At 43.6% G+C, this 14,796-nt stretch overlaps 1 protein-coding gene across 2 annotated transcripts in view; it reads left to right on the forward strand.

Moving 5' to 3' along the window:
- The window catches only part of LOC139263931 (poly(rC)-binding protein 3), a 266,887-nt gene extending 261,119 nt beyond the window's left edge, over window positions 1-5,768 (forward strand). The window contains exon 14 of one of the 2 annotated variants that reach the window (XM_070880015.1): window positions 5,355-5,768. In XM_070880015.1, coding sequence (XP_070736116.1) covers window positions 5,355-5,514 — 160 coding nt within the window. In that variant the 3' untranslated portion in view covers window positions 5,515-5,768. Of the gene's footprint in view, window positions 1-4,484; window positions 4,815-5,354 lie in introns of those variants that run through there. The other variant, XM_070880017.1, reaches the window with a different exon arrangement.
- Window positions 5,769-14,796: the final 9,028 nt, after the last annotated feature.

Here is a 14,796-nt window from a genome sequence, read left to right on the forward strand (position 1 = left end):
GGCCAGGAAAGGAATAGAATGTGCCAGTGATATTATGCCTGGTGAGGCCTTCGAGTACTTACTGCCACTTGGATGAGGTACCAGCTGCTTTTGGTATCCCAACAAAAGTCAGTGCTTTCAGAGAAAGGGGAGACATGTGGGAGAAATCCTCCTCCAAAAGGGTGACAGCCGAGCATCAAAAGCTCCAGTCCTTTAGTTACTTTTAAATGGCTAAGATTTTTTAATTCTCTCAGTCTACTGAATAGAGGTTGGCTGCTTCCATAATGAGAGAGAAACTGAGAAGGAAAATCATCACTCAGTCCCTCTTGCATGCCTCCTGGCAGCCAACTCAAGAGTGCCCTGAGAACCGGTCACCTGCCTGTCCTCTTGATTACAAAACCTGGAGAGTACTAAAAAGAACAGAAAAGAGGACGATTTATCCTTGTCAAAAAAAATTTATTTACAATCGCATTGTTGTGTGTTTCTGCTGCTATCTAATCCAACCTGTAGGGCAAGGCATTGAATGACTAAATGTTTTGTGGAAAAACCAAGTAGTGGAATCTTTTTATTGAAAATATGACTTTGACAGCTTCCCTGATGGTTTAGTTTTCAAAGCCAATGTAAAATTCAGAAAGTCCCAGATCTGAAGGCTGTGCTGAGTTAGCTCAGTTGGGTTAGGCATTAGGAGATCTAGAGTGGCTCTTAGCACCCCTGAAGTAAGGAAAGGAAGTGCCTGCTTGTGATTGTTCTCCAGTGATTCCAGGCACAATTTTGGCATGTGTAGAGGCAAGTGAGTACAGGATTAGCCTGGACTGCAAGGCTCTCAATGGTCAAATACCCTGTGAACATTCACACTCTAAGGGCTGGATTTTACAAACCTCAGCAGGTCCGTGGCAGGCGATGTCGGTGGTGGGTCCTGACCCTGCTGCTGTCTCCATCCCGGCCTCTGAAATGAATTTACCATGATAGGGCTTGTTAAACCAGCCCAGCGCACTTCCCAGCCAATTAGAGGAAGCGGGTCTGGAGACATCATTTGATGACACCTCATCAGATAGTTTCATTAAAGGGACCATGGCCAACTTTATTTTGGCATTTGTGCTGTCAGTGTTCGACAGCATTGAAGTGCTGCAAACACTGACCAGCACTGCACAGAGGTGCAGGGCTGCACCCAGGCTCACCCATGGAGGTCCTCTTCCCTTCCCATGAGCAGAAGAGACCTCCCCAGGAGATCAACACAGCCTGGTTGCACATTGCAGAGGAGGGCACAAGCAGGGATGTGGTCAGGAGGAGCAGGCTGCAGTGGTGCAAACGTTTCAATGAGCTCAGTAGATATAGAAACGTTACTGCAAAGCCATACTCAACCTCATCCTGCTGTGCCTCATCACATCCCTAACACTGGCTTCCCTACCCTACTCCTGCACATCCTTACTCACACCAACTTACTTTGCACCTCCACCGATCCCTCTCTATCTACATTATCACATCCCCATCTCAGTAGTCACTCCTCACACTCACCCTCATCCTTGTGAAATCATACCAACTAGCAACACACAAGGGTAGGCACTTGGGTGTTTTATGCAATGTACATGTAAAGTTTCTGTTAATGTACTGTCAAACATTGAAACTTTTATTTTCTACACTTTGCATTCTTTGACAGATTTGTGTGCACTTTTGGAAGTGGCTTAGTGAGACATAATGGTACCCCTGCAATGGTGATCAGTGTGAAAGGAATGGCTTGGGCATTGTAGGGATGCTTTATGGTGTGGAGTGGTGCCAACATGGCACCATATGTGGCAGCCAGGGTGTACTGCGTCAAGTGAAATAAATATGGCCATGATGAGGCTATCCCTCGCCCTCGGGCAGCAATGTGCTCGGATGCTGATGCCCCGTGTCCTGTGCAGCATCAGTTGATTGCGAAGAAGGTTGGTGTGGTTGTTGGTGCTGCTGGTCTGCCCGGTGCTGCTGGTGTTGGGGATGATCGTGGTGGGATTTTGAGGACCAAGGTGAGAGAGTTGCAAGGGCACCCATGCTGATGGAATAGATGGCAGGTGAAGTAGAGATGACAAAAATGATCTGTCAATGTTGGGAGAGGTAATGAGGTCAGACTGGATGGAGACTTGTGTAAAGACTTGCAGCATCCTGAATGTGTAGTGGAAATGCAGTTTAGAGAAGCTAGTGACTAAGGGACTATTTCTCAATCAGCTGGGAGCTTTGACTTGACATTTGAAGCTGTCGACTCATCACCTGATTCAATGGCCAGTGACCTCCCACCTCAGCTTCACTGACGAGGCCCAGGCACAGGTAAACCGGTGGGCAACCTGTCAAATCCAAAAAGCTGGGGAAAAAAACATTGATAAGTAGCAATAAACAAACCAATAATGATTTTAGTTCCTTCCCCCGCTCAGCGCTGACAGACCCGACATTTGGTAAAGGCACATGGCAGCAGATTTACAGTGGCGTTCTGACCCGCTGGGGGAAAAATACATTTTCTTGCCCAACCCACCACTGATCGCACCTGCTGATCCCCACAAACTCCAACTCTAGGTGTGAAGAACAGCCACTTTGACAATGTACTGGAGAGTGCTGTACTTCACTTGAATCCAAAACCTTCAGAAGTGGGGGAAAAGATGGGGGGAATTAATAGGTTAGAAAGATTACCTATTGACAGCAAGTAAAACATTTTTGCAACATTGGGGGTAATTTTCATCTCCACCACCTGAGCAGTAACCTGATGGAGCAGATTTCAATGGAATGAAAATCAGACAGGTTCTGAAATGGGTGGATGGTCTGCTCCACCAGATTGATGTTGCACCTTTCAGTGCTGCAAATTGCTTTGTATAATGCACAGTTCATGTAGTGTATTTTGAAGATGCCACCAATACACAGTGACTGTCATTTCTAAACTGGCTTTTGGGGGAGGGTTGAAAACTTCAATTCGATCATCTGTTGTGAGTTGTGTTACTTTGCCTGTTTCAAGCAGATTATAAGCAAATAAAACTGGAGGCGAAATGTGTTGTTAATATGTGGTGGATGGTGGAGAAAATATAATATTAGAACAGTATTGTATTTGTGTGTGTATGTGTGTGTGTAAGAACATTAATAAATAAGTATACTTACATGTTAGGAATTAGACATGGGTTAAATGCAATCTGAGATTAATTAGAAATCAATAACTTTGATTGAATCTATCACAAATGACAGGATACATTATACAGCATAGCTGCAGAAACTTGATCTGTCTTACAACCATCACAATCAAAACATCTTCTCTGTAGCTCAACATGATTATCCAATGAATAGCTAAGCCATTCAGACCAGGAAGATCCCAGGTTTGAGTCCCAGTCTGTGCTGAGTTACCTGCACTCAAGCAGATGGCATCCTCAGTGCTCCTAAGTTACCAATGAGGAAAAACTGCCCAGAGTTGCTGCTTCTATTTGCCATCCAGCAAACCCTACTTGAAGTGAATGTATGTGGACATCAGGATGAGGACAGCATTGGGCTCAGCTGTGATGCCTTCTAGCCAAATAGTCTATTGACATTCTCTGTCCAAGTTCACACATTAATAATTGTTAATTAGGCAAGATACCTGAAGGGAACTAGCATCCATGGAACTGTATCCAAAGGAATTAACATCTTCAGGAGAGAATGAGAGGGGAGAAAGTTGTCAAAAAGAAAAGTATTCACTCTCGCAGAACGTGTCAACAGTTTACTGTTAAGTTGTAAAAATATCCAACTTTTATGCTGGAAAGAATTGGGACCCACATCATGACTGGGCACAGTGCTTAAAATATAAATTATATGGTTTTAAAATAATGTCAGTGAATTAAATATCACCAAAAATATCTGGTCTTTATCTGTTGGAGCTAGTTTATATTACATTTTCTGTTTTGTCCATCCATCTTTTTTTAATTTAGTTTTGCAGCACTGATACAGTAATATGATATTGTTTAAATCACTTTTTTGAATTCAAAAACTCATTAACCTGCCATGTTCACTCACCTTGCACGCTTTAGACCAATACACAAAGCTTTAACTGTATTGTGTGTATTTGAATATACAATGGAAAAAAGCAAAATACAAATGCAGCACTTGTTAAGAAGTGATATTTTAAAACCAGTCCTGGTATGCTGTTGTATAGGACTATGTATCTTTAGTATTACAATGTATGTTATTGTTGTATTCTGGAGCTCTACAATATTTTAGCAAAATTGCACTAATTTGTACTTTAGAGGTAGAACTGTTGTTCTTACAGCGTTGCTTATTTTGAATTGTGTGTCTGTTTGTTTGTATATAATGAAGGAAACAATGTGCAAGTACCTCAGCTATTTAACAACTTGCTCACTTGAGAATTTGTTGTAAAATTTATTCCAGAATTCTGTATTGTAGAAAACACTGTTAGGATTTACCAATGAATCATGTACCTGGTTTATTGTATTTCAACAAGATTACAAGGTTGAGAAGTATTTTGCTTTTCTGTTTTTCTTGATTTTGTTCCTGCATTTTAGGCTGACTTCAGAAGTTTCTGGCCTGGAGGCTCTGTAATGTATCCATCATGCAAAACTGCATTAGTCACAAGACAGAACATTTTCTCTGCCCCATGTGACAATGATTTCTATGGACTGTAATCTACAAAATAAGAGAAGAATTCCTACCATTTCTAACTCAGTTCTTGATATTGAGAAATAAATGCTTTTACTGTCTCAATGACTAAGTAATCTAACTCTTATGTTATTACATCACTGTTACAATTCTACACAACTTTCTGTGGCTCGTATATTAATAATTAAATACTTAAAGATTTTTCAGGTGTTCATCCTTTAGCTAATCTTATAATAAAGCATGGGCTGGTAGCACTCCAATTCTGTGTCTTCTGTCATAGATGTTAAAGCAAATTTAAAATTATGATCTTTTCATAAATAAAAGGTCACCGAAGGAAACCTAAAGTTTGCAAGCCACTTCATTAAATTGCATATTTACAACATGCTTGTTGCATGTTTGATTTAAATGTTTATGGAAGTTATATTTAATATTTAATAAATGCTCAAATGATATCTGCACAGGCTTCTACAAAAGTACTAGCTTCAGAGGCACGTTTATTCAATATCTACTTTAAATATGTAGTAAGTTCATCATTAAAATGACTGTAAATATCACCTATCATCCTTAATGACTAGCTTTTAAAACTTACTAACATAAAAAAGTTATCATTCAGTTTCTATCCATATCCCTTAGGGATCTCATAGGCCTATATTGAAATTTTCATAAAGTATATAACCCTTGTTTGAATTGCTTGTTTGATTCTATTTTTCTTACTCAATGTATTTACACTTATTATTGAATGAGACATTAAACCCAGGCCCTGTCTTCCCTCTCAGGAGGACAAAAGATCCCACGGCACTTTTTGAAGAGGAGCAAGGGAATTCTCCTGGTGTCCTGGCCGATATTTATCACTCAACCAACATCACTAAAAACAGATTATCTGCTCTTAATTATTTTGCTCTTTGTGTGATCTTGCTGTTTCCCTACATTTCCTAGAAAGCCTCCACCATTGGCAGCTGTGCCTTTTTCCTGCTTTAAGACGCTCTTTAAATCCTACATCTTTGACCAAGCTTTTGGCCATCTGCCCTAATATATCCTTATGTGGCTCGGTGTTAAATTTTGTTTGATAACACTCTTTGTTTTCAAATCCCTCCATGGTCTCACCCCTCCCAATCCCTGTAATCTCCTCCAGCCCTACAACCCTCCGAGATATTTGCTTTCCTCCAATTCTGGCCTCTTGAGCATCTATGATTTTAATTGCTCACCATTGATAGCCGTGCTTTCAGCTACCAAAGCCTCAAGCTCTGGAATTCCCTCCCTAAACCTCTCCGCCTCCCTACCTCTCTTTTCTCCTTTATGACGCTGCTTAAAACTACCTCTTTGACCAAGTTTTTGGTCATCTGCCCTTATCTCCTTATGTGGTTCAGTGGCAAATTTTGTTTGATAACACTTTCGTGAAGAGCCTTGGAACATTTTACTACGTTAAAGGCGCTATATAAATACACGTCATTGTTGTTGTACATTGCAACAGTGATACACTTCAAAAGTACCTCATTGGATTTGAGATCATGAAAGGCACTATATAATTGCAAGTTCTTTTTTTCTTAACCCCAGTTCACCATCACTAGGATTTACGATATTACCGCTTAGATAACAAGTAGATGGTTCAATTAGGGATACTTCAACATTAACATTATTTACTTGTTTCCTTGGAAGGCTGCAAAATATTGAAGAAAATGTTTTTTCTAAACTATATATTTTCAAGTTAGCTTTAAGAGTGATACATTTTTAAATCAGATCTATAGGCTAAATTTTATGATTTAGCATCCGGTAGAGAGCTTCGTATGACAGAAGTGCCAATTGAGAATTTGGGTGCAGAGACCAGCACGCCTAATTCACAGACTGCATTATTTTCTAGGACCTCCACATCTAAATTTCCAATATGTATTCACGTCACATGAGGTTCTGGCCCAGGAATGCTAAATCTCAACCTTCCCCCCCCAGTGAATCTTTTCACTGTCTCTGTTTTGTTGAACTGCTTGTCTGATATCCAGTCTTGGATGAGCTGCAATTTCCTCCAGCTAAACATTGGAAAGCCAAAGTCATTCTTCGGCTCCTGCCACAAATTCTGTACCCATGTCACTGAGTCCATTCTTTACCCTAGCCACTGCCTCAGGTTGAACCAGACTGTTTGCAACATTGGTGTCCTATTTAACCCTGAATTGAGCTTCCAACACCATATTCTCTCCATCACACAGACTGCCTACTTCCACCTCTGTAACATCACTCGACTCTGCTCTTACCGATGTCTACTGCTGAATCCCTTATCCATGCCTTTGCCACCTCCTGACTCAGTTGTTCTAATGCTGTCTTGGCCAACCTCCCATCCTCAATAAACTTCAGCTCATCCAAAACTCTGCTGCCTGTATTCTATTACATATCAAGTCCAGCTCACCCATCACCCCTTACTCATTGACCTACATTGGTTCCTAGTCTCCCAATGACTCCAATTTAAAATGCTCATCTTCATGTTTAAATCCCTTTATGACCCCACCCCCCAGTCCAAACTCTGCATTCTTCCAACTTTGGCATTCTGTATTCCCCCCTCTCTTTGTCCCACCACTGTGGCTATGCTTTCGGCTGCCCAGACCCCAAGCTCCCCAAATCCCTCCATCTCCCTCTCCTACTTTAAGACCCTCCTTAAAACCTACCTCTTTGACCAAGTGTATAGTTACCTGTCCTAATAAATTCTTATTTGACTTGGCACCATGTGTTAAATTACATCTCTGTGAAGCACCTTGGATATTGTTGTACATTAAGGCTGCTATATAAATACACATTGTTGTTATACATGAAAAAGGAATATAAACCTGGAAATGATTGTTTGTGATAATTAGTGAATTAGTATCTAACATTCATCTGTCTGCTATTTTAATGGAGGCATTAACCAGTATAAAATAAACTGACAACTCCTCCATTAATGTAGCGGACAGAAGAATATCATCGAATGTAATATCAATAATATATGGGCAGCATAGTGCACCCAAACTTTCCTTTTAATTCTCACTGGTATGCATGTTCTCAATTAATAAACTTGGGCACTAAAAATGATTGCTGAATGCATTAAGTTCAGCAATGAATTTTGCATCCAAGTCCCTGAATAAGGTAAGCTATTTCTTCATGACTGATATTTTATCTCTTTTTACTACTTCCCCAACACACACACAGTTCAATTTGCAAAGAACATTACAAGAAGATCACATGTGATCACTGTTCTAACCCTGAAGCACAAAGAATTAATGTGAAGAATTGCTGTAGTTATCATGCTGTTGCTCACAGCTGTTTGGCTAGAAAATCTGCTGAAAGCAAATCAAAGTGGAAGACATAGTGTACATTTAATGCCATATTCTCAATGTATTACTATTATCACTACAATTGCATGACATTTGCTAAATAAAATACCACATTATTTGACATCATGTTGATCATTAAATGACATACCTTACTTTTTTTGTGACAGCTTCTTGTTAGTAATCTGGGATGTGCCAAAAATCTCATGGCTGCTGTGTTGGAGATGCTGTTAAACAGCATGACTATTGGGATTCAGCATGATGTTTAAAGAACCAAAAACCTGCACAAATCCAAGTAATGGTGGGTGTCCAGTGACTGTGCTGGTGGCAGAAGTCTTGAAATCATCGTGCTAAAAAACCAGCATAGCAATTATATAAACATTTTGTCTATGATTATGTTAATCAAGTTACGTAGACTAATTCTGACACCTTAATGGAAGTTAAGCCTTTTTATTATCGGGACATAAATACCTATATTTTTATTTGTCATTTTAGCAACATAATGCTGCTATTTCCATGTAGTATTGCCTTATTTTCTTAAATTCATTCCTTAACAGTAATATACAGAATACATATTTTAATGGAGGCATGACCAGTATAAAATAAACTGACAACTCCTTCATTAATGTAGCGGACAGAAGAATATCATACGAATGTAATATCACAATAATATATGGGCAGCACAGTGCACCCAAACTTTCCTTTTAATTCTCACTGGTATGCATGTTCTCAATTAATAAACTTGGGCACTAAAAATGATTGCTGAATGCATTAAGTTCAGCAATGAATTTTGCATCCAAGTCCATGAATAAGGTAAGCTATTTTGCTGATAAGTTACTCTGAATTTATTTTATTCAGAAGTAGAGAATAATTTGAAACTATTTCCCCCTTGCAAATTATATTATAGGGTGGATTTTGAAAACCATTAAGATAATTTGACTTAAATACAATCCATTTCAGGCTGCCATCCATTCACACTTAGAATCATAGAATGATAGAGCACAGAAAGAGGCCATTTGGCCCATGTAGGGTCTCTTATATTCTTAGCAGTTGACGAGACTCGAGTCCGGTGGTAGTATCCAGGCAAACTTTATTGGCTCAGTTACATTCAGTTACATCTTGCAGTTACTAAGAATAAAGCGCACTCTACCGCGTGTTACAGCTTCAGTTATAGTCGTGAACGTGGGGTCTTCCCATTCCCTGATTGGCCCCCCTGCTGTTACTGGGGTCAGTTTGTCGACTCCGGACTGGCCGCTGGTTATGACCCAGCTGTCCATTGCAGATAGCAATCGCCTTGGTCATGATGTGATTACCACATCATGCCCCTTCCTCCTGCTGTTCATTGTTTCACAGCATGTTCCTGTTATCTGGTCGGAACAGCGCTTAACCCTGTGACTGTGCTTTGGCCCCAACCACGCTGCAACCTTTTCCATTGTTAGTGAGCACATACACAGCTCACAGTTACTCTATAATTATAAATTAATCAGTTCCCAGTTAATCAGGTCCCACAATAGTTAATCAGGTCCCACAATCCCCCCTTTGATTCCCTCCTTAGCCTGAATCATAACGCCCCGATTATATATATATCTACTTCTTAAGGTGCAGAAGTTGGTGGCGAAAGCCCCCTTCCACATTCCTTATTCCGGGGTTAGTCGTTGTCATCATACGCATAGCCAAACATCTAATCAAAGCAAACAAACAGTATAATGCTACTATTACAGCAAATACAAATATAATTCCTTGTATCAATGAGCTGCCCACGGAGCCTAGCCATCCTGTGGCCCAGCCCCACAGTGTGGTAGCTGGTGGTTGTTTCAGCTGTTCTATCTCCTTTTTGATGTGGTCTGCTAGGTTGGTGATATCCTCGGAACTATCCGGGATATACGTGCAACATTCGGTGCCGATCAAGGCACATGTCCCCCCGCCCTCTCCACCAGGATAAAGTCTAAGGCCATTCGGTTTTGTAAGGCCACTGTGCGAATGGCCACCATTTTGCCGTTTATTTTAAGTAGGGCTCCCGCAGTGTCATTAGCCACCTTTTCACCTTTTCCAGGACGGATGCCATGTTAATGGACTCCCTTGCTAATTTACCAGTTCCATACCAAGAAACTAGAATGGTGAAGAACCTTTCAGTCTCCGTAATCGCCCGTTTCCTTCTTTGTGGAGAAAACAACCCTGGAAGGGAAGTGGAGTGGCGAATGTAGGGTATCACATAACCTAAATAACAAGATCCTGTCCAGTTCTGTGGCAGCCAGGAATAAGCCCTATGGCCGCAAATAAAGCAGGTACCGTTGTATGGAGAATATGGCCACTTCCTATCACTACTCATCCTTGTGTAAAGTTCTGGCCCGGGGTGGTCTTATTCGGGAAATGCAGGAAGCTCTGCATGCTTTCTTTCATCATTCACGTTTTGCCTACATGTACTATTCCCCATTTCCTGCCTTCCGGTTTGGTTTCTGATCAGACATACCGACCCTTGTGGCCTTCCTATCCCTGAGGTGTTAGTGAGGGCCAAGAACAGGGGCTTTAGGGTCTGGTTATAATTAGGCTGAAACCACCCCAAAAAGGTGTTTAACCCATAACCCGCCGTCCGCCATTCGGTCTTTGGTAATCCTATGTCTTCCTCCAGACTATTGGCCCTGTTCCTGTTCGTACGGTTCTGGTTAAAAAACCATTCCACCATCTCAAATTCATGGATCGGTATCTGCGCACATACCCAACAACTGGAGATGTTGGCTTCCTTAGCATAGCTATATGACATGTACATAAAAGTATTTACATGTAGCTCCATGTTACACAGGGGTCTGGTCAGACCCATGAGTACAATCAGTCCAAACATTTTGTTGAGTTTAAAAGTTCAGTTCTTTTAGTCTGTTTCCGAAATGGGTGCCCGTTTAACGTGCGAGGCGTGGATCCAAGCCTTCTTTCCTTGGATTTTAACCGCTGATCGGGTCGTCAGTAATACTTGGTACGGTCCTTCCCACTTGGCTCCCAGCGGTTCTTTATGTATTTTCTTTACGTATACCCAAACTCCTGGGACGATATCGTGTCCTCCCTCCGGGGGTTCCCCCCAAGCCGCTTTTACCTGTTGGGAAGAAGAACTGATAGCAATTGTTAAATTCTGGCAATATTCCAACAATGTGTCACTCATCAGGTGACAGTCTGCTTTTCGCAGATCGATGGTCCCCGGGAGAGACATTGGGCTCCCGGTGATCACCTCTAAAGGGCTTAAGCTCGTTGTTCGGTTTGGGGTGGCCCTGATATTACACAAGACCATTGGGAGTGCTTGAGGCCATGGGATCCCCTCTTGGTGGTACTTGGCCAGTCGTTGTTTCAAAGTTCGATTCATACGCTCCACTTGGCCTGACGAATGTGGGTGATAAGGGCAATGTAGATTCCAGGTGATGCTGAGCAATCTGCAGACCTCTCGGCACACGGCTCCAGTAAAATGGGTCCCCTGATCAGAGTCAATATTTGCGGGGACTCCCCATCTAGGTATATAGTCTTTACACAGCACCTTAGCCGTGTGCGTGGCGGTGCTTCTTCGGGTGGGTACGGCTTCCAACCACCTAGAGAATCGATCCACAAGATGTCCGTATACCCCTGACATGGGGGCAATGAAATGTAATCTACTTGTAAATCTTGGAAAGGCCCTGCCTGGGCCGGAGGTCAGAGAAGGTGCATTGTAGTGGAGGGTCCGGGGTTATTTTTCTGGCAAGTGACGCACCTGTCCACCGTGGCCTGAGCGTGTTTCCTAAAACCCCGGCCCCACCAGCTCTTCTGGAATCGAAGCGTCATTTATTGGGGGGCTAAGTGCCCCCAAGAATGTATTTGTTGAGCCAAAAAGAGCATTAGTACTTGTGGTGCCACTGGTTTTCCTTTTAGCAGGTCATTCAATGGTTGTGGCAATTGTGTGTAGGAGTCCACCCAGTTCCTATTAAAATTGCACAGACCCAAGAAGGATCGAAGTTCCTGGATCATGGCGGGCTGTTTAGCCGCGCGAATCACCTCGGTCCTATCCTGGGTCAGTCCCCGCTCTCCCATTGAGATCTTTTGTCCTAGGTAAATCACTTCTTCCTGGGCTATCTGGGCCTTGGCAATACTGGCCTTGTATCCCTTTTCGACGAGGTGGTCCAATAAGGTCAGCACGTCTCGTTCATGCTGTTCTTCCGTGGTGGACGCCAGTAGGATATCATCGACATATTGTATGACCATAGATCCCATCGGGGGTAGCTCCCTTAAGTGACCCTGGAGGGCCATGTGGAACACTGTTGGGCTCTTGTGAAACCCTTGAGGTAGAGGGGTCCAGGTGTTTTGCTGTCCCTGGATGGTAAAGGCAAACCACGGCTGCACCTCCGGGGCCAACGGAATTGCCCAGAATCCGTTGCCCATATCAATCACGGAGAAGTACTTGTCCTCCAATGTCAGAGCCTGAAATATAGTGGAGGGGTCGGCTACCAACGGGGCTTTTTCGTCAATGCACTGGTTGGCCTTCCGGTAGTCCACCGTCATGCGCCAGGCGTCTTTATCCTTATGCACTGACCATACGGGGCTGTTGGATGAGCTGTGGGTCTTAACTAGTACCCCTTGTTCTTCTAACTGTCGGATGATGGGTAATATTCCTTGGATTGATATCGGGCTGAACGGGTACTGTTTGGTGCAAGGAGGTAGGGTCCCGGTGAAGGTAACCGGGTCCATTTCAAGCAAGTCACAGTCATGTTTGTCCTTGGCCCATATCGGGTGGTCCTTTAGTTTTTCCTGTTAAGTCCTGACTCTAATGTACTGACTTACACGAGACACATGCTGAAGCCAAGGTCACTCAGGACCTGCACCTTTAATTCCAGCTCTCAAGTACTGCACTTGCCTGAGACCTCCCTTTATATATCTCAGTGGGACAGGTATGGAGTGTCTCCTGCAAGTGCACCCCTGGTGGTAAGGTATGCTTATTGTTACAGGTCATATCCAGTTACAGTCATGTATAGCATGGTAAGATACAGTTATATACAGTAGTGTGAGATATATGACATCACCCTCCCCCAAGGACTTATTGCCTTTATAGATTCAGTCTCTCAGGTGGTCTGCGCTCTCGCATGGAGCGTCTTAGTTGTGGTTCAGTTGTTTGCCTTGGTGCCTGTTTTTCGTTCGGTGTGATTGTTGGTATCTCGCCTGGGCTGTCTGTTTCGTTCGGTGTGATTGCTGGTATCTCACCTGGGCTGTCTGTTGAGACTGCCCTTTCCTCGGGTTGTTCCACCTGCCTGTTCACCAGGTGTGGTGTGAGTTCCACATTGTAGTCTGCCTCTGGTTCTTCAGTGTTATCAGTGAATCTACTTTTCACTTGGTCTACATGCCTCCGGCAGGTTTGGCCATTGTCCATTTGTACAACCAGTAGCCTGTTTCCCTCTTTGTCTGTTACTGTCACTGCAAGCCATTTGGGATCCTGGCCATAGTTTAGCACAAACACTTTGTCCCTTATCTCATTCCACCTCCCCCTCGAATTTCGGTCATGGTACTCAGTTAGCTTTTGACGCTTAACTTCAACAATTTCATGCATGTCTGGGAGGATTAACGAGAGCCTGGTCTTTAAGATTCGTTTCATCAATAGTTGTACGGGGGAAACCCCAGTCAACGAATGCAGACAAGATCTGTATGCCAGCAGCAGTCGCGACAGGCAGCTCTGCAGTGTGGGACCTTGGATTCTGAGCATGCCTTGTTTAATGATCTGCACTGCTCGCTCCACCTGGCCATTGGAGGCCGGCTTGAAAGGTGCCGTCTTAACGTGATTTATACCGTGGTCAACTATGAAATCGTGAAATTCTGCGCTGGTGAAGCACGGACCATTATCACTGACCAATATGTCAGGAATGCCGTGCGTTGCAAACATGGTTCTAAGGCTCTCCACAGTGGTGGAGGTGGTGCTCGAGTTTAAAATGGTGCACTCGATCCATTTTGAAAATGCATCAATGACTACGAGGAACATTTTGCCCATGAATGGGCCCGCATAGTCTACATGCGCCCGCGACCACGGTTTGGTGGGCCAGGGCCAGGGGCTTAGGGGGGCCTCCCTGGGGGCATTAATGAGTTGGGCACAAATGGTTAACCGACGAACGCAGAGCTTCAAATCCGCGTCAATGCCAGGCCACCAGACATGAGATCTGGCTATGATCTTCATAAGGACGATCCCCGGGTGCTCGCGATGGAGCTCCCGGACAAACGCCTCCCTGCCTCGTAAGGGCATAACTACTCGGCTGCCCCACATCAGGCAGTCTGCCTGGAGTGAGAGTTCATGCATGCGCCTATGGAAAGGTTTGACCTCCTCGGGGCAGGCATCGCGAGCATCTGCCCAGTCACCGATTAAAACGTATCTTTTAACTAGAGATAACGTGGGGTCGCTGGTCATCCAGGCTCTGATTTGGTGAGCTGTCATGGGCGAACCTGTGGATTCAAAGGCATTGATTGCCATGACCATCTCACAGTCCTGTTCATCGGACCCTTCTGTGGTCGCCAGGGGTAGCCTGCTAAGCGCGTCGGCACAGTTGTCTGTGCCTGGTCTGTGCCTTATCGTGTAGTCGTAAGCCGCCAGCATAGAAACATAGAAACATAGAAAATAGGTGCAGGAGTAGGCCATTCGGCCCTTCTAGCCTGCACCGCCATTCAATGAGTTCATGGCTGAACATTCAACTTCAGTACCCCATTCCTGCTTTCTCGCCATACCCCTTGATCCCCCTAGCAGTAAGGACCTCATCTAACTCCTTTTTGAATATATTTAGTGAATTGGCCTCAACAACTTTCTGTGGTAGAGAATTCCACAGGTTCACCACTCTCTGGGTGAAGAAGTTCCTCCGCATCTCGGTCCTAAATGGCTTACCCCTTATCCTTAGACTGTGACCCCTGGTTCTGGACTTCCCCAACATTGGCAACATTCTTCCTG

This window comes from Pristiophorus japonicus, chromosome 5, assembly GCF_044704955.1.
Source record: "Pristiophorus japonicus isolate sPriJap1 chromosome 5, sPriJap1.hap1, whole genome shotgun sequence".
Classification (NCBI taxonomy): domain Eukaryota; kingdom Metazoa; phylum Chordata; class Chondrichthyes; family Pristiophoridae; genus Pristiophorus; species Pristiophorus japonicus.